General features: G+C 37.3%; 2 protein-coding genes and 1 long non-coding RNA gene across 4 annotated transcripts; all 3 read right to left on the bottom strand.

Moving 5' to 3' along the window:
- Positions 1-2,306: 2,306 nt before the first annotated feature.
- On the bottom strand, positions 2,307-5,362 carry LOC133708001 (DNA-directed RNA polymerases II and IV subunit 5A-like). 2 transcript variants are annotated; one of them, XR_009845491.1, is made up of 4 exons: positions 5,039-5,362; positions 4,503-4,834; positions 3,362-3,475; positions 2,307-2,558 (listed from the first exon to the last, which is right to left on the bottom strand). XR_009845491.1 is itself a non-coding variant. In XM_062133454.1 (3 exons), exons 1-3 carry the CDS (start codon positions 5,150-5,152, stop codon positions 2,508-2,510), a joined length of 279 nt encoding a protein of 92 aa, XP_061989438.1. In that variant the 5' UTR covers positions 5,153-5,357; the 3' UTR covers positions 2,307-2,507. The 2 variants fall into 2 exon arrangements, 1 of the variants encoding a protein (XP_061989438.1); XM_062133454.1 differs by lacking the exon at positions 4,503-4,834 and having other exon boundaries at positions 5,039-5,357.
- Positions 5,363-6,190: 828 nt separating this feature from the next.
- Positions 6,191-7,969, bottom strand: LOC133708085 (uncharacterized). Its single transcript, XR_009845560.1, has 5 exons — positions 7,688-7,969; positions 7,530-7,554; positions 7,171-7,278; positions 7,000-7,085; positions 6,191-6,877 (listed from the first exon to the last, which is right to left on the bottom strand). It is a non-coding gene; the product is annotated as an uncharacterized LOC133708085 (long non-coding RNA).
- A 1,309-nt stretch (positions 7,970-9,278) lies between these two features.
- On the bottom strand, positions 9,279-17,807 carry LOC133708179 (uncharacterized). Its single transcript, XM_062133635.1, has 15 exons — positions 17,222-17,807; positions 16,744-16,902; positions 16,500-16,616; positions 16,317-16,401; positions 15,146-15,254; positions 14,972-15,039; positions 14,767-14,892; positions 13,743-14,689; positions 13,059-13,262; positions 12,896-12,956; positions 12,251-12,364; positions 10,840-10,953; positions 10,662-10,748; positions 9,877-9,952; positions 9,279-9,584 (listed from the first exon to the last, which is right to left on the bottom strand). The coding sequence occupies exons 1-14, from the start codon at positions 17,308-17,310 to the stop codon at positions 9,926-9,928; spliced, it is 2,307 nt and encodes a 768-aa protein (XP_061989619.1). The 5' UTR covers positions 17,311-17,807; the 3' UTR covers positions 9,279-9,584; positions 9,877-9,925.
- Between the last annotated feature and the right edge of the window lie 942 nt (positions 17,808-18,749).

Genomic DNA, 18,749 nt, shown 5'->3' with positions numbered 1-18,749 from the left:
CGCGAGCAATACTATTTGACTCTGTTAATTGTCGTATTATGATTACAATAGCTCAAGGGATGACGGTAATTTTCGATTCAGAACAGTTCTATAGGGGCTTTGATACAACTGATTTTAGTAGACCTCAGAGCGCATATCGAAATTTAAGCCCAAGTTCTAGGTGTGAGTTTCCCTTGAAGCCTATAGATATATAGCTATTGTTGTAGCAGCCACTAGGTGATAGCTCCTGCTAAATCATCTCAGATCCCAAAAGCTCAAACCCAACTATATAGCTTGTAAACCTGAATCTTTTCGCTCGCTCGTGATGATGAGGGAAATCAACTATTGATATTAGCTTGTATGAACTAATAAAGAATAAATTCTACCCCTTTAGCTCTTCATCGGTAGCTCTTGGATTGATTGCCCTCCTCTTCTTCGGTAGCATCTGTTTTCTGAGAGTTGTGATTAAATCGTACAAGTAGTTTGAGGAGAGTCATCAACGGCCGGTTGAAGCACTTCTTGAAAACAGAGACGTGAGTTGGCGGGAAATAGCGGGAGAAGGATGACAATCTGCATCAAAACCGGTGAGTTTTTCAACTGGACCGAGCCGACCTGGCCCAATCAAGCATTAACTGCCTGAATCGGCCCACTACCAAAATTCATGCCAATCCTTAAATAATAATAATAAAAAAGAAAAAATAAAAACTTCATTAGTTTCATTCTTTTTTATCTCCAACCCTACTCATTCCATCATAAATCGGCCTACCCATTATCCCAATGAAATTTAAGCCCCTGATCTCCACGGTATCAGTTATTTCAAATAACCAATTGACCACAATTTATCAATGAATCCATGTCAATCATGTTTAATTAGCAATTACTAGCTAGCTAGTTGCTACCGAAAAATATCTCATGCAGGAGAAATTTTGTAACAACATACGGATGTCTGCTGTTTTCTATTTTTTTATTTTATTTTATTTGTGGTTCACTAATACTCAATAGTGGACTGGTTACTAATGGGTAATTGCTAATTAATTGACTGAGGTCCTATGCATAAAATTTTAATTAACTTTCCCATCAATCTAACAGCAGCAGAATGGAGGAGGATACACCTGGCAGAATTCTAGAGTGGCATTACACATGCAAAAGCACTGTTTCTCTAATCACCATTTTAGGTTTTTGCCTCCGACTGAAGTTTGCAAATTCGCCTCTAGACAGCAGCAGCACACTACTGATCGATGAGGCTGTTTGCTATTGACATATTGGCTTACTTCAGTTCAATAGGTGTCATGATTCTCCAAACTGATCATAGTAATACAAAATTTGATGAATTCATGAATAGGATTAGCATCTTGTTTGAGAACTTTTGCTTTCATTAATTTTAGAAATGCTCATCTTCATTCCGCCTTTTGAATGGATGCGGGAGTTTGCCGGAGGTTGCCGGAGACCTCGCCGGAAAGGAGAGAGAGAGAATGATTGTTGACTTTTTACTCTAGTGGCATCACGTAAACATATTGGTTTTTATATCCAAAATTTAACACAATTTTTAATTTAATGACCTTATGAAGAAAAAAATATTAATTAGTGGCCCTATAGCTAAAAAAAATCAAAAATGACCTTATATATAATTGGCCCATCTTTATACTCGAGGTGTTAGTGAGCTTTCAACAATTTAATCTTCCTACAGGAGTTTGCTTAATTAAGAAAGACTAGTGTCATACCCTTGAGGATTGTTCAAAAGAGGACAACGCACTATGCCAAAAAATGAATCAGACGACAGTTTTTCACTGTCGTCTGATAAGGCACGTTGCTGTTGTCTATCTCAATGCCGTCTGATGGGTGAATCAGACAATAGGACGTAACTGTCGTCTGAGGAAATTTTGCACAACAGCAACGACTTACATGACTATTGTCTGAACACCAGAAAGAACAACAGCGACGAGTATCTTAACTCTTGTGCAAATCAATTTCAGACAACAGCTGCTAGAAGAGAGAAACTTGTGAAGAACAATCAGAAAACATTGGTTTGTAAATAAACTGTTGTCTGAATGAAGGTTGTACATCATCTGACTAGTTGTTTTCTATGGACTGGATTTAAACAAGACAACAGAAAATTGAAGAAAGCATTGTCTGTTTGTATTTGATACTGCATGTTTCTGAAAAAAAACTGTTGTTTGAGTTTTTATTAGACAATGGTTTCGATGTAGAGTCTTATTGTGCTGTAATGGCTCCAACAACAGTTTATGCTATCCATTTAGTTGTGTTAGCTCCCTTGGACAATTGTTTTTACTTAATTGAGAGTGATATGAAAGTGACTCTAGCTAATATTTTACTAAAAGCAACTTTCATAATAAATTCCAATAGATCCAACAAAGGCAATTTCATAAAGCATTAATCCATTTCATTAGCTTAACAAGCTTTCTAATTTCATAAGGTTTACATGATGATAAATAATAATACAACTTGCTGGTGTTCCAAGCTTGATCTCCCAATGACTGCACATTGCCTTTCATTTCCATCATCTCAGTTCAAAGCCTTGAGCAGTTTGATACAAAATTTCTCATAAGTGGTTGCTCGATCTGCAAACGATAGCAAAGATGTTGCAATTAAAGACTAACGATAAAGGAGAATCCATATACCAGCTGCAAGTATTTCCAACATTTTGTCAGCAATATGACCATGCATGCTTTCTCTGTAAGCTTTTTTAACTGGCTTTTTCTTGCTTTTAGTACACCATGACATGAAAAAATTAAGAACAGAGATTTTGATCATCAACGAATCTCACAGAAAAATTTGCAAAAAGTATGAGAATTTTCGTAGGTTTACTAGTGACCAGTACCTAAAGTTGCTTTAGGATTGGATGGACTTCCAAAAGAGAAATAAACTTTTCCATGCTACAAACATAGTCTGTGAGAAAAAAGAGATCATCTAATTGAATTCTATACTCCTAACAAATAGAGTAAAGCACTTCTAAAGAAACAACAATCAAGGATGAAGATGTCACATGAACTCACTTGCCTCCTTTTGTTTTACTCATTCAAGACTAAACATTAATAGATTATGGCATAGAAGTTTGAAACACTGAGATTCTGAGAATATATGGCAAGCCTAAAATATCCCTTGCTGCCCCACCATCAGTTGAAGTAGTGACTGCCCCCTCATATGACATGGAATTTTAGATTTGTTCGACCTTTTAGGTTAGGAAAATATTTCCATTCCCCATTAAATATCATTCTTTATGGGCCAGAAGGAAAGACAGTCCACATTTTCGTACCAAACATGTGCATTAGTGTCCAAGAGACCTCCATACTCAATCAAGACAAACTTAACAATTTAAAGATTATCCTTGAACTTAGAAATGATAATATCAGCAAATAGTTACCTTCTTGTCTTCCAACTTGTACTTCCTTAGCAGATGTTTCTTTTCTTCAGCCGTAAGTATCTCATACTTTGGCTGTAAAACATGCTTTGTAACATTGACCAGCAGTTCAGAAATCTGAAACAAATTCACAAGTGTTGCGGTTAAATGGAAACTCTTCATCTAAACAAACAAAAAGAACGACAATAGAGGAAAGAAATCATAGACAGCTGCATTGCTTGTATAAGTTCAAACACTAAACTTCCATCTAAATTGAAACACCATGAAACTCACGTTGAAGACAATCAATTTAAATAAAACTTTAACTCTTGAAATCTTTATAATTTTCCACGAGAGGAGGAAAAAAAAAAACTTACTAGCTAAAACAGTATATTAATCTTCTTTATTTTCAAGTCATATTTCTAAGTAACTAATGATGTTCTGGTAGTTAACCTATCTAGCTAGTAATGTATCTGCATAGTGCTGACATGAAAAGGGATTCAATGAAAGATAGAGAAAAGGGAAAACAAAAAATGAAAGATAGTTTGGTATGTGGGTATTAAATTGGTTTCATTCAATTATTGATTACTTGTACTGTGCTGACATGAGGGATAGGCCGCAGCTTTATCAATTCATGGTGAACAACAACAATATATGAAAATCTCTCTCTCTCTCTCTCTCACTCTCAAAGAGGCTCTTCTTCTCCCACAGAAACTACTTTCTATTCCCACTCTTTCAATTTCTTCACAAACAGAGGACTACTTGCACACTTTCTCACCCATACTCAAAACAGAGAGAGATTGTGATGGATATGATAAGGGGGTGGCAGTGAGATTAACACCAGTACAAAAACCTCATTATCAAATCAGTATATCTCTGAGAGGAGAGTGAGAGTAACAAAAACTAAGACCCTGCTATCGGTACATACCATTAAAAATATGCCAACCCATTTCTAAATCATAGTCAAACTATTTAAATTATACCAACTATCAATCTAATCAACAATCACAAACTAAATCCCTGAAAACCCAATCACCAAACACCAATGTTTTCAACTCAAACAACCAAAGACCCAGAAATCTGAAGACTTGAAGACATAAAACTGAATACCCAGAAACCAAGATACTTGAATGATTGATGAATCAAAACAGAAATCTAGACTTACCAATGCGGCCGTGTCGGAGAAAGAGAGAACAGAGAACAGGGATAATTGTATGCATTCCTTTGTTTTAGGAAGTAGTGATTCAATTAACAAGAAATACCAAATGAGACAAATTAAATTGTTAAAATAATGGTCCTATGGGATGCAAATCATGCAATCCGAACCAAGCTTGAAGAAAGCCGAACCAAGCAAGTTACCCAGAAATTCGAAATCGAACCCAGCTTGAAGAATCTGAAATCAAAAACTGGAATCGAAGTATCGAATCCAGAAATCTACTTGAGCTTTAAGGACATCTGCTTTGCTACTTGAGTTTGAGGCGATTGAAGAATTGAAGACTGAAAATTGAAAGTCCAGAAAGTATTCAAAGTAAGAAACCGATCGATTGATGGATTGAAGAGTGAAAAACAAAAACCCATAAACTCAAACTTTTCCATTGAAGACCCACAGGACCTCCAAATTCAGAAAAAAATGCAAATCAGAATTCATAATCTGTAGAACTGAAGCTTCGATTTTGACAAAAAGGAGAGTTCAAAGCTTACTGAATCAAAGCGGTGGTGGAGGTGTTGCGAGATGGCGGCCAAAAATCGACGAAGGTAAGGGAGCAGCAGCATCGTGGATTGGAGGGTCGCGTGCAGAGGCAAGAGTCGGTGCATGGCGATGCTGGGCTTGGGTTTTGATCGTATTGAGGTGCTGGTTCGATTGGTGGTGGCGGTGTCGTGAATTGATAGCCAGAAATGGTGGCCTCCAGCGATGGCAGGGAGAAATGGAAGGGAGAGATAACAAAGAATTGGGCGTGCGGCTAAGAAAGAGAGAGAGTGTGTGTGTTGTGTTTCTAGGGTTAGTCGACATCAAAGTAAAATTTTGTCGAACTAATGGAGGGAAAGAATGAAAATTAAAATTTTGGCCAAGTGTTTAGTGTAACTAGGGCGCGCAAATCATTTGAGCCCTAAAACTCACACAACATCAATTTCAGTACATTGTCTGAAAGAGAGTGGCACAATAGACAACTAAAAAACTGTTGTCTGAATCAAAACAATCAGACGACATCTTTTTCAACCATTGTATTAATGGTAATTGCACAACAGAAAAGTAATAACTGTTGGGTGATTAAAAACAATCAGACAACATCTTTTATCAACCATTGTATATATGAACCTTGGACAACATCACATAATAACTGTTGTCTGAATTAACTCATTCAGACAACATCAAAAAAATCAGCCATTGTCTAAAAAGCTATTGCACAAGAGCTAAGAAAAAACTGTTGTCCCATTTGAAAACTTAGACGACAGAATATTTCTTGCTGTCGTCTGATTATTTCAGACGACAGTTAAAATGTTTGCTGTCGTCTGATATGTGTTGTCTGATTCCGAAATTGGTGTAGTGACGTGAAAGTTTTATTCTCAGTTTCTCACACACTTTCTCAATTTTATGTTTTTTGTGTTTTATTTTGTTTACTATAATAACATTTTTAGATAATTTCATTATGAGTTTTATTTATAATAAATGGTATTTTGAACATTCTAAATTTGGCTTCCATTTATAGTAGTAGAGATATGCAATAACAATATGATTTTATTTATCCTCCAAAACTAGAATAACTACAAATACGTACAACACACATATTTTTTTCAATCAATAGGTTTATGTAACCTGCCGTAATAACTAATTGGTTAAGGTCACAAATTTAAATTTTTATTGCCATCGTAAAATTTGTCAAGTACATAGGAGTGGAGATATGAAAAAAGACATAAATACAAATAAATAAACAAACAAGTTTCTGTAACTAGTTTTGAGTTGCAAATCATGGCAGCAAAAAAGACCAAAGGCCTCCAAAAGCTGGAACTACTGAAGATGACAAATGAAACCAGACTCCAGGTTAATTATCTTCTTGAAGATTACAAATGACAAAAACTGGAATTAATGACACAATTTTCCCATGTCAAGATGGTCCGAATTACGTACCAAAGGAACTCTGTCAACTAATCCTATCAACATCCACCCTCAAAAGCATCATGCTATTTAAAGCAGTTAATCCCTCTTGGTCTGCTGCAGTTGATGAAATTACCAAGTCACCATCTTTCACTTCGCTACCCGAAACAATGTGGCTCGTTCTTCCCCGAGATCTGAACAACGAGGAGGCAATTGATGGGTCTAGGTTTTACAGTCTTGAAGGTTGTAGCTCGAACATCAACATGCCCGAGGAGTCAAGAGATGCAAGTTGGATCCTCTCACGGTTGGCTAGTTTGGTCGAACAACCGGCTCGAGTTTATGCTCTCAACTGCATTCTTATCTGGCCATCTGGGATTCAGCTTCCCCTCCCACCACTCAAGACCTCTTCCAGATATACTTGGCATTACATATCAGACAGGTACTACCTATGCATACAATATTGTTATCACTTCAGATTGATATGCAAAACAGTTGACGAGACTAAAAAGCCTTCGAGTGATAAAAGAAGAAACATTATTGTATTTCACTTCTGTGAAAGATATAATACCTACTGAAGATCTCAACATGCTACAGCTGCAGTAGTTGAACTCACTGGAACTCTGGAAGAGCTGAAGATCAAAGTGGCTGAGGAGGCTATAATACAAAAGAATATTGCAGATCAAGAAGATGCAGAACGCTTTATCTTGCATAAATTGCAGCCAAGGGAAAATGTCCATACCTCGCCGTTTATTGTTGGCTGTTCCTCTGACCAGTGAGGAGTGCAGATTATATCTCCTCCTCCTACTACTACTGGTGCTTCCCATCACCCACCAGGACTCTCTTTGAGCTATACAATTAAGAGTTGATGTCAGAGAAAGAAACCAAATATATCAGCTGTTCAAAGATACAAAAGATAATTTTCTTGTTCAATACTGGGATCATTCCAAAAACAAATACCAAATAAAGATAAAAAAATATTATAATCCTCCAAAAAACATCAAAGGTCATTGACGAGGTGTTTAATTTTTGAAGAAAATTCGATTTCAATTAATAAATCAAGCCATAACTCAGATCGTGTGAAATAGATCGATAGAGTACCTTGTCATGCTCTTGGTTTCCTCTTCTGATATAAACCAAGCCAGAGTAACAAGAAAACGAGGAATTGTTAGTTACAGTACTATCAGATCGATCCAGTAACAAAATTAATGGTGATGAATAAAACCCTAACGACACCGAGTAAAGAAATGGTTAGAGACCTGGTACATCATGGATTCGATGAAGATTGCTTGAAAGCCCTAGCCTCCTCCCAGATCTTGGTCTTCGTCGTCCTCTTCACCCTGGGATTCTGTTGGTAACCAGGTATTCACTCTCTCACCGGTAACCATCAATCTTCTTGGTTTGTTTTGTAAAACTTGTTCTCCGTGGCTCTATTTAAACACGATGGGAAGGTTCGAGAAAAAGCGGTTTTGAAAAAAACCTGTGGGCAATTTATAGAAGGAATGTTCTGTGTGTCCCTGTTTTTTCTTTTTTCCTCTCTTGTGATTTGTGTGTCTTATTAATCAGCTAATTCTCAGATTTTTTGCTTTAGGGTTGGCATTTCGTTCATGAGTAAACCATATTTCCGTTCTCAATACGGACTGTACAGTGCATATTGTGGTGAAAATTGATGAGAAAACTTAGGATTGTTCGCCAAGTATTAATATATTGAGTTATTATTATGCTAGATTGCATACACGGTTTTTCCTATTTAAACAATAATACACGATTACGTGCATTAAAAAAAAATTTGTCAACAAGCAAGTTAACTTATTATTTTTACTTAAATGTAATTTTTATTACGATATAATTTTGTATCTCACATTTATTAATAAATGCTTCTTAAAAGGAAAATAACAAAAACTCTAAAACATTTATGTAGATATGGTAAGTGAAATTTTTCATGTTTGTGCTCAATATACTACTAGAAAAACCCCTTTTAGAGACGAAATCTTAGGAGACTAGATATATGGTTGTTTTGGTGGGATTATTGTATGGATTGTGCGTTGGTTTGTAATCTTAGGGACACTCCCTCTTCGTAAGGGTTCCTATAGCAACATAAATAAATTAATGTTAGTTTTTGAGTTTGCTCGGAGCCTTCCATAATAGTGTCAGGTTACTAGTTACTTTGACCTCAAACTTATGGTAAGGTTATGTGCCTTCCATAATAGTGTCAGGTTACTAGTTACTTTGACCTCAAATGTTATATCTCTCTAGTGTTTTTCTAGTAATGGCTCAATCTTGTCGTAGCCCGCTTGTGGGCAAGTCATTGTGTAACGTCATCTACACTTGCTTCTTAATGGTAAGACACCCACATTTGACTCAATCTTGTCGTAGCCCGCTTGTGGGTGAGTCATTATGTAACGTCATCTACACTTGCTTCTTAATGGTAAGACACCCACATCCTTTCCAAAAGAAGGAACATATCTATATATAGTTATATCATTGATATTTAAAACCCGAGCATTTTCCACCAATCTTTAGTTCTTGATGAACGGGCATTTTGTGACTGATTGTTAAGCTGAAATAAAGCAAAAGACTGGAAAATCGAAACATTGCCACATGGCCACAATCAAAGTTACAGTTTAGCTCGAACAACTATAATTGACAAGTCCAAAGTAAAACTGTTAAACATATAATTTCTCTAAAGCAGAAATACAAATTGGTAATCTTCTCATTTGATATGCTGTGGCGCTGTAGTTAGTAACAAGTGTTTCTTTAAGGAGAGAGTAACAGGAAACATGAAAAAGCAAATATCTTTACAATGAAGGCATTGGGCCAGGAAAAAACAAAAACAAAAAACATAATGCCTTGTTCAAGATAGAAAAAATCAATTACATTTCTAACAATAATGTTCAATGGAACATGAACCAGCATATACAAACATCGTCCTTGACGTGTTTAGCTTCATCTAACTTATCAGTTTACTCGTCAAATTAAATATCCTAGTGTGTAGACAACAATATACTCTAAAAGAAAAAAAGAAACAATAAAGAAAAATTACAGTTGTATTTTGATGCCGAATTGGGGACTTCAAATAGTACAGGGGTTAACTTCTATAGGTATAAATACGATGTAATTCTGCGACAAGCTTCATGAGTACACCATGATTTGATCCTGAAATATAACAGATGGAGCAACATAAGTTTTTCTACCTAACCCAAGAACAGAGCCATGAAAATGTAAACTTAGATGAATTCGAATTATCTTTTATGTTTCTGTACATTCTTTATTCTATCAAAAGGCAGAAGGCAGTACAGGTAAGCATAATTTCTGGATGCCACCATCTGTTGTCCTCCACAACATGAATACTTAAGCCAAGCTAACCAAGTTTGAAATGGAGAGAATTGTAGAAAGGTGAAGCATTAACAAAATCTAAAATAATAGATATTTAAAAAGAGAAACAAACCAGCTAAGCTGAGCGGTACATCCCACAAGTGGATAACGGCAGCCAGTCCCTAGCATTCTAAAGCATAAGTTGGGACCTACAATAAAAAGATCAGTACAATCATAACCAAAGCATTACTACAAAATTAAATTATCACAAGAGATGTAACAATGACAAGCATCCACTTATTTTGACACATCAGATAAAACTTATTTGATGCAACAAATGCATACCATGCAAATGTAGCACTCAAATTCACTTTGATTTTCTTTCTCCTTTTGTTTTTTGAAATGATCCAAAGACATTGTTTATTCAAACAACTGGGCCTTAGTTTGCTTTTGCTTCATTGAAAATAATCAAAATATTATGTTTTCCAGGTAATATTTTCCGGGTATACATTCTCCTCGGAAAAGACTTCAGTGACAAATGTTTCCTATATTTCAATTTGTTACTACTTGGACTTGCAGAATATAATGGAGACAACCGATTTTGAAAAACAGATCAGGTACTTTGAAAGTTTTTGCTTCCAAATATAAAGGTAAACACCAAGAGATTATCCCGTATACAGATATCTACCAAAAAATTACAAGAATAGACAGCAAGCATTAAAATTGAAATAATAAAATATAGAACCACCCTTCAAAAATCAGGAGACTGTGTAGTTAGGCAAACTAATTGAAGGTGTAAAAAGGAAATACTTTACTTTGATGTGTGTTGAGCAAATTTTGCAGAGAAAATAAGAGTGAAGCCATAATTTTATCACATTAACAGAAACAAACAAATGAACTACTAGGGCCTTGTTGTACCTCTAGCATGTTTTCATCAAGAAAACTGGAAGTTGTATGACCCACGGCATGAGAACTATCATATTGGAGGATCCTTAACTTCCCTTCCTACATCACATAACAGGAACCATTGTAAGTTCAGAAAACTGGCCGAGGAACAGAAAACCAAAAGAGGATGATACCAAATCCAGTTGCTTACCTTAGTTCCATAAACAAGGCCACCTCCGACAGAAGGATGAAAACAAGCTACGTTGACCTCATCTTCTGCACTAGGGAGAATTCTCACAAGTTCCATATCAGAAACTCTATATACCTGAATAATAACTATAAGTCAATAAAATTATACCAAAATTCACCTGGTACCTACTTATACAGCTGTTCAACCATAGTAGAGGTAAATAGAAACAACTAACATATTATTAGTATCTAACTAGTGTATACCATATATAAATCCCATTTAGTACACATAAAATTATTCGAGTCCGAATGACTTCTACTTTAATGTACTTTATCCCACTTTATAACTAATGTTCTTAGGTTACATATAGAGTGGTTCTATTCATACCTCCTAATATAGTATTTAGACCTCTAATCACAAGTTTTTGCCATAAACTTCCTATTTTATCCCTTAATCATCCATTTACACCTGTTTTTCTCTTTCATTTTTTCCTAGGCTCCTCCATTTCCCATCTCCATAGTATGAGCTTTCAGCAGAAAGTGTTGGGCTCACCTTCATGTTTTCCCAGTTCTAGTCTCATATTTATTTTATTTTATTTTATTTTTTTGGTAACATGAACTTACTGTTGAGAGTATGAATCCCACATGGGAAATTGGGGACCTTGCATATGGATTTATAAGGGTTTGAGCCACTCCATCCATTGCCAATTGGTTTTGGATGTGAACCCCAGATTACTTTATCATGGTATCAGAGCGGGTTATCTCACGTGTGCATGTCTCACGGCCACACGAGCTCCACGTCACCCAATATAAGTTGTCCACGTGTATGGCTTGAAAATTCGCCACACGTGCGAGGGCGTGTTGAGAGTATGAATCCCACATAGGAAATTGGGGACCTTGCATATGGATTTATAAGGGTTTGGGCCACTCCATCCATTGCCAATTGGTTTTGGATGTGAACCCCAGATTACTTTATCACTTACCACCGAGAAAGATAAAAAAAATTAAAGGAAAAGAGTAATGGGGGTCCTAAGTGAGAAAAGACGAACACAGAAACGTATGAAATTGAGATGAGTGACTGGTTTTTTTTTTTTTGTTGGGAGGGTATAACAGGGTTTAAAAGTGTGCATTAATTTGAGGAGGTCCAATTCCAAAATTAGGAGGTATGAATAGAACCACCCTTACATAAAATTAACCTCAAACATATTCAATGATTATCCCATCTCCCATCTCCCTGCCATTACTCATTATTTAATAATTGTAGATTATTTCAAATTCGTAAGAGTTTCTACATGTCCTGATTCCATATTGACAGAAGCAACCTGAATCTAGTCAATTTCCAGCATATATTGATCATCTGAAGTGTAGTAAATCCAAGAGCAAAGATGATAAAAATCATATTGATCTATATTAAAAGAAGTACAACATCTTACCTCCAGAATGGTGTAAATAGGCACTGTTGTCTCTCCGTCAATGACAACACTCTTAAGAAGTGAACTGTGACGCCGGCCATACGCAAGTAATATGTGTTCTGACGTAGGAGAGAACTGCCATGGTAAAGTACAACACTTTGTTCGATTAACAAAAGATTTATTGTTACAGAGTTCATGAATCTTTTAAATATACATAAGACAACTCTTAGAGTTCTATCGTATGTTGAGCCCAACATATAGGCTCTATAGAAATGACGTATGAAAAAATTGTGGGAAAATAGGAGATTGATGGCAGGTCATTCAAAGCCTAGAGAATATGAAATGAGACTATTTTGCAGACTTATGCAACAGAGGCAAATTTTAATTGAGAGTTCATGCTCATCATTCACGATCAAAATGACGTGAGTCATGACTAATAGCAAAAGTTATATAGACAATGGAGCTGATGCCAGATTAACAATGGGTACCAAACTACATCGATAACTTGGTAAATGTCCATATAAGAAATTAAAAGATCGGCTATAATGTCATTATCGTTTGTTCAAAAGAAATGTAGTAATAATTTATAAATTAAATCTTATGTATACTACACGCAAGATAGTTAAGAGGGAGGGAACCAAAACAGCGTCTTCAAATGTAGCTGACCTGAATAGATGTCAAGCAATGGGCAGCTCGTATTGCCCGGGATGCAAGAACCATGCCAAACCTAGATAGATTAAAATAACATCAAACCGTATAAAGAAAAACTTCACACTGAACTAACGAGGTAAGAAAGTAAGAACACAGTTATAGGGAGCTTATGCCTTACGTTGCCTCCTCGAGGGAATATATCCGGAGCTCATACACAACATGGTGAGCTGAAATTGGGTGACGAGTTGGGGAGGTTGCTGCCCCTGTGATATCATGGTTGGCCTGGCCCTGTAATCCAGGATCACCTTCCAAATGAGGCAACATACATGCAACACAGGCTGCTAAAAACCTTCCACAAGGTGAAAAATGGGCTCCCATTTCACTGCAACAAATTCTCGAGTGAAGATCCAGAAAGTATATAGCCATTAATAATATTGAATTCTAAACTATCATGTAATGCTGAAAAAAAAATAGCCATATAGTTTTATTTTCTTTAATACCCAGAAATCCCCCAAAATCAATTTGCAATAGAAACTGAGCCACCTGTCTAACCCTACAGTCTTTAGGAGACCGGAAACTCCAGCACATATCTAGGTAGACACCTTGAGGATGATCAAACCTCAGACCACATGGGAGCAAACCATGGGCCTGACGGTTCCTACTAGCCACTTGCTGAAAAAGGTATTCAGATACCTCATACGGATCAACTAATCAAGCTGCTAAATATGTTGGCATAAAGATATAAATCCAGCACAACAAGCAACCAACTCACAACTGATTTCATAAAATGGTATTTATTATTTTATTTAAAGGAACTGAGAATAAGATAAAAGCAGTGTCCAGGTCAATCACAGGAAATTACCTACAAAGTACGGCATGCGGAATAGTTAAGTAACATCTTTCAGCATCAAGGGGAGCACACGGATTTTTCACATCATGTGGCCAAACTCTGAGCTTCACAGTACAAGGTAACTCTGCCGCCGCTGCTGCAGCAAGGGAGTTAGCAAGCTCAGATTGGATTCTGCTGACAACAGGTTGAGGCTCACTTTCACCATGAGCGATATTATTGAATCCAGCACCCTCATTAGACCCAATTGCTGACAACATATGAGAACGTGAAGTACGGTGCCGGGAACTAGATCTTCCAGTAACCCTAGGTTGGTTTACACCGGTCGGTATTACTGAGGAAGTGATAGGAGCTGGGCTGTCCATCTCACCATTTGTAGATGGATTGTCATGGGCAGAATCACTTACCAGCCGCATATTCCGTTGGCTAGCTTGGGTCTGACCAATTAGCCACCCTTGCAAGAAAGGAAGTTCCCAATATGTTGAGTCACCAAAAGGGAAAATATGATTACTTCTGCTTTCTGGTTGCACTTCCATAGGCTCTAAAGTACCCATAGCAGATTGAGAAACTTCAGTTTCCATTTCACTCAAAAACGGACTATTTCCCGTGTCTTCTGGCGCTGGAGAAGAGCTATTTGGTTCAATATGGGACAACAGAAGTTCATACTGCCCTGATGGAGTTGAATATGTAAGGAGCCGCACAGAAGCAGAAGGATCAACTCTCTGTTGTGCACTACTTGAACCAATATCCACATCACTACGCTGCATAGATATTCTCCCACTATCTCTAGCAAATGAAGGCCATATCAGGAATGGTAAAGACATAAGAGGTAGTCCATCTGCCAAACTAGTACGATCACTGGAATGAGCATCTGCCAAATACACAGTAGGTGGGGGATAGCGCAAGTAACCCGGAGAAGTTGCGAGTGTCATCGAGGAATCTGACGAGTCAAGGTCATTGACCTATAAAACAGCAAAATGCTAGAATTAAAAGACAATTAATCAATGAAGCATGATAATGTGACTACACAGATATTCACCTCAGCAGTTAAAAGGAAAGGAGCAGCATGAGGATGAAAATGCACAGCCCGAAGCGAACGTCGTGTCTTCAGTACTATTGTTGGTGAGGATGACTCTCCTCTTCTATTGTAGTGCCATATGTATAACTGACAGAAAAATTCAAGGTTAATGCTGCTAATGAAGAATGCAAACTGATTGTGTAAATACCCAACTATAATATAGTACCTTGTGACCTGATGCAACAGCAAGAAGATCGCCTTGGGCATGGAAAGCTATGGAAGCAATGGGGCGTACTGTTTGGAGGAAAAGAACACTATAAATCACATACACTACAAAAATTTCATCTTCTAAGAATTAATTGCTTGCAAAGATTATGTATGATAATCCACAAATGATTACAGAAATCACGCGATCCTATACACTCTGCCGTGTTTGAATCCCACAACCTCACTTCATGATCCAGACTTCCACTAGCCAGTATATCTGGATGCAAAGGATGAAACCTGACCTGCAAAAGCACAATCAGCTAATGAGATGAATCCAGTAGCTATGCAGTGTCAGATCTGCCAACCACTAAATTGGCTGACAAATTAAACGACTACATTTAAGTCTACACACTCAAAACTGATTCCAACAATAGCACATTGAGATAACCCGCTCAGAAAGATTCGATTTTCTAGTGCCTCGTGATAGAGAACTATAGCATGCCTCTTAGATACTTGTGACCCAGTGAGGTCTTGTTAGATCCAAATGATGGGTCAGAGATCAAGAAGAACATGACCAGGTGTAAGGAAGCAGGTAACACTTTAGGGGAAATCTGGAGTCTCAGGTTGAAATAGGTAACACTTTTCTGGTCTACTAAGTGTCACTTGTCTCAGGCTGTGATCTAAAGAAAGTATTTAGGGGAAAGTGAAATCAATAAAAATAGGGTAGACTGAGGATATCTTATTCCAAACCTTGTCCCCTTTGTTATCCTGAAATGAGCCCTATTTGTGGCAATTTATAACTAGAAGTATTTATATGTAGATATTGGAAATTTGGAATGCACAAGTTACAATAAATACACAATAATAACGATGGGGTATTCTTCTTCATCCTCTACGATGAGTACGTATGTCATCTACTTATTTTGATATTAAAACTGGCTTTGTCATGCATGATGCATCTCAGCTTAGAAGCACTTTAGGAAAATAAAATAAAAGATTTTAACAGAAGCATGAATTACACTAACTTCCCACTTGACTTCTGCTCTGATCATTAGTCATGTCTGGCATAAAATGTTCAGGACTTTGTTACTACCAATAAAGCAGAATTCCCAAATACCCAGCCCACTTTTAAAAACAAAGTAGAATCTGGCAACTGCTCACATCAAGCCTTATTTACAGGTTACAAGTCATAAGATCCGGAATTATGCATAACAAGAAAGTGCTTTACTATGTTTTACAGTGAAATTACTCCCTGCAATCAAGTAAGAGTTAGCAATCATTCAATCTCCACCTAATCAAAACAATAGTGCACACATCTTGCAGGAGCTAACAACAAATCAAAGTGTGAAGAGTTTTAGGCTTACCACCCAAGGTGTCCTGCGGTGACCACTCAACACCTTTAAGCATCTTCCAGTTCGGCAATCAATGATCTTTACAGTATGATCTCCACTGCAGTTACAGTAGCATACACAAATTAGAAAAAATTGACTCGACACTAAGCATTGGCCTAACGCCAAGAGATATATATCATACAAAGCAGAACTTACTGAGTGGAAGCAAGTGTCTTTCCATCAGGGCTGAAGGCTGCTGCAATAGTTGACCGTGGAGGAGGCACAAGCGGGCAATATTTTGCAGATAAATGCTGGAGCGACTCTGCCTCCACCCTGAATCAGTCCAGTTTCAAGACAAACCGACAACAGAAAAGATTAAACTAGTGCAAACCAACCAGACAACAAAAAGAAAGTATGCTTTTGAAAACTAGAAAGAGAAACTACAAGATTGAGGCATTACCATGACACAAGGCCATTTCTAGCATCTCTAGCTGCTTCACACCTTGGGCCAATGTTATCAGATTGACTCTTGGAAGCTTTCCCCCATAACTTCTTTGCCGAATGTTTTGTTTGAGGAGAGACCTCTCTCCGTGCTAACAAGCTAAACACATTGCTAACACTGCCAGTAACATCAAAGACACTGCAAATCAGTTCATACTCCAGATTGCCTTAAAAGCATCACTACCTATTTAATATTCGAACCACCATATCCACCAAAACCAGCACGAAATCTACTTCGACAAACAGTGCCTCAATTTCGAACAATTTTCGCTTCACTAACTAATTTGGCATCAAAAGCTAATTAATTGAAATACACAATTTAGATTGGAGCACATTTAATAACTATAATTGAGATGCCCTCGACAATCTCTTTCACCTAATTCTGCAATTGAATTATACGAAACGATCAAAGTCGAAAACAAAAGTCCGACTCTGACCTGTGCTTGGAGGGATTAGGCTGGGGAACGCGGGGCACGGAGGTAGAAGGAGAATTGGGCTCGTCGGCCCACAACGAACCTGCCCTCATAATTTCCCCTGAAAAATGTCATAATCTCAGCTTTTCCGGCATTCTATCGGAAAATTCCGAATGCTTTACGACACAGAGCGATGAACTACGCATGCAAAATCAAAAGGTCGCGAGATCGAGTGAAAATTGAAGAGGGGGAGGGCGGTGATTCTGTGAGCGCGAGTATTTGATTGCGGTTGGAGAATCGGAGATCTTCGTGGACGAGAATGGAAAATTGGGTGGCCGTTGGAATTTGGATTTGGAAAGAAGGGTTGGCCGAGGAGGTTAGGGAAATTCTTCTTCCTTCTTGGGTTTCAGTGATGGGCGTTGCAGGGAGGGACCTAAGCGTCTAGGGCCCCCGTGGAGGGAGGTTGACTATAATGCCCTTGACCTTTGGGTTGGGGAGAGGGGCTTTGTGTAATTGTGTGGGTTTTGTTGTCCGGCTAGTCGCCTTGTATATATGAAGAGGAAAAATGCTATTTGTTCTCTGTTGTGTTGGGAGTTGTTTTGACTTTCAAGATGTGATACTCTTTGAGTACCTTTTATATGTCATTCTCAGACACATACACGTTTGAGAAATCTCTCGAGATTTGTTTTTGGATCTAGAGATAACTAGATAAGAGATGTTAAATTTGTGATCTCACTATTTAAATTGTTTGAATTGTAATTTCGTTTTCTTAAAAAGAGTTTAGTTAATCAATAACGATTACATTCATTTAAAATGACATATTGAAATGTTCTAGAAACAAATACAAGTTTAGTATGGTTTAAAACAAACACTGAATAAGGTAAATTAAAATGTGTATTGTGCACCAACCCGTTTTCAAAAAATAAGAATAAAAAAGTTATAAAAAAAAAGTGTACTACTCCAATAGTATATGTTTTAACAACAATGCGCAGTGGTTAAACTTGAAAAAACAATATTGATCTGGAGGATTGGGTATATTCTGAATTGAGGAAATTGATATGCAGGTATGAATCTTAAAATCTTTTCTACACACCATATTGGTTTGGAGATAGGAGGTGCGCCAAGGGATCCGCGCTAGAGACTAACAGGTTTTTACAGGTATGCTCGTACCCCTAATAGAGATCATTCTTGGCAACTGTTGAGAGAAGTACATGATCTTGATGTGCTGCCATGGATCATTATCGGGCATTTTAACGAAATCCTTAATAATGGAGAAAATATCAATGGTCATGTCAAGGCAGAGAGACAAATGTGTGATTTTCGTGAAGCCATAGGATAGTTTGTACACCTTTCTTAGTTTGACATCTTTGGATCATGTTCCGATATTACTGCATGCTAGCTCTGCTCCCCTGCCAAAGAGGTCGCACCACCATTGCTTCAAATTCAAAGCCTTCTGGCTACAACATGAGGAATGTGACAGTATAATGAAAGAGGCATGAGCTACTAATGTTACCGGACAACCTATGTATCGTGTTGCTAAAAAGATTGAACT

This window comes from Rosa rugosa, chromosome 5, assembly GCF_958449725.1.
Source record: "Rosa rugosa chromosome 5, drRosRugo1.1, whole genome shotgun sequence".
Classification (NCBI taxonomy): Eukaryota; Viridiplantae; Streptophyta; class Magnoliopsida; order Rosales; family Rosaceae; genus Rosa; species Rosa rugosa.
This window is presented reverse-complemented; position numbering and strand designations above follow the sequence as displayed.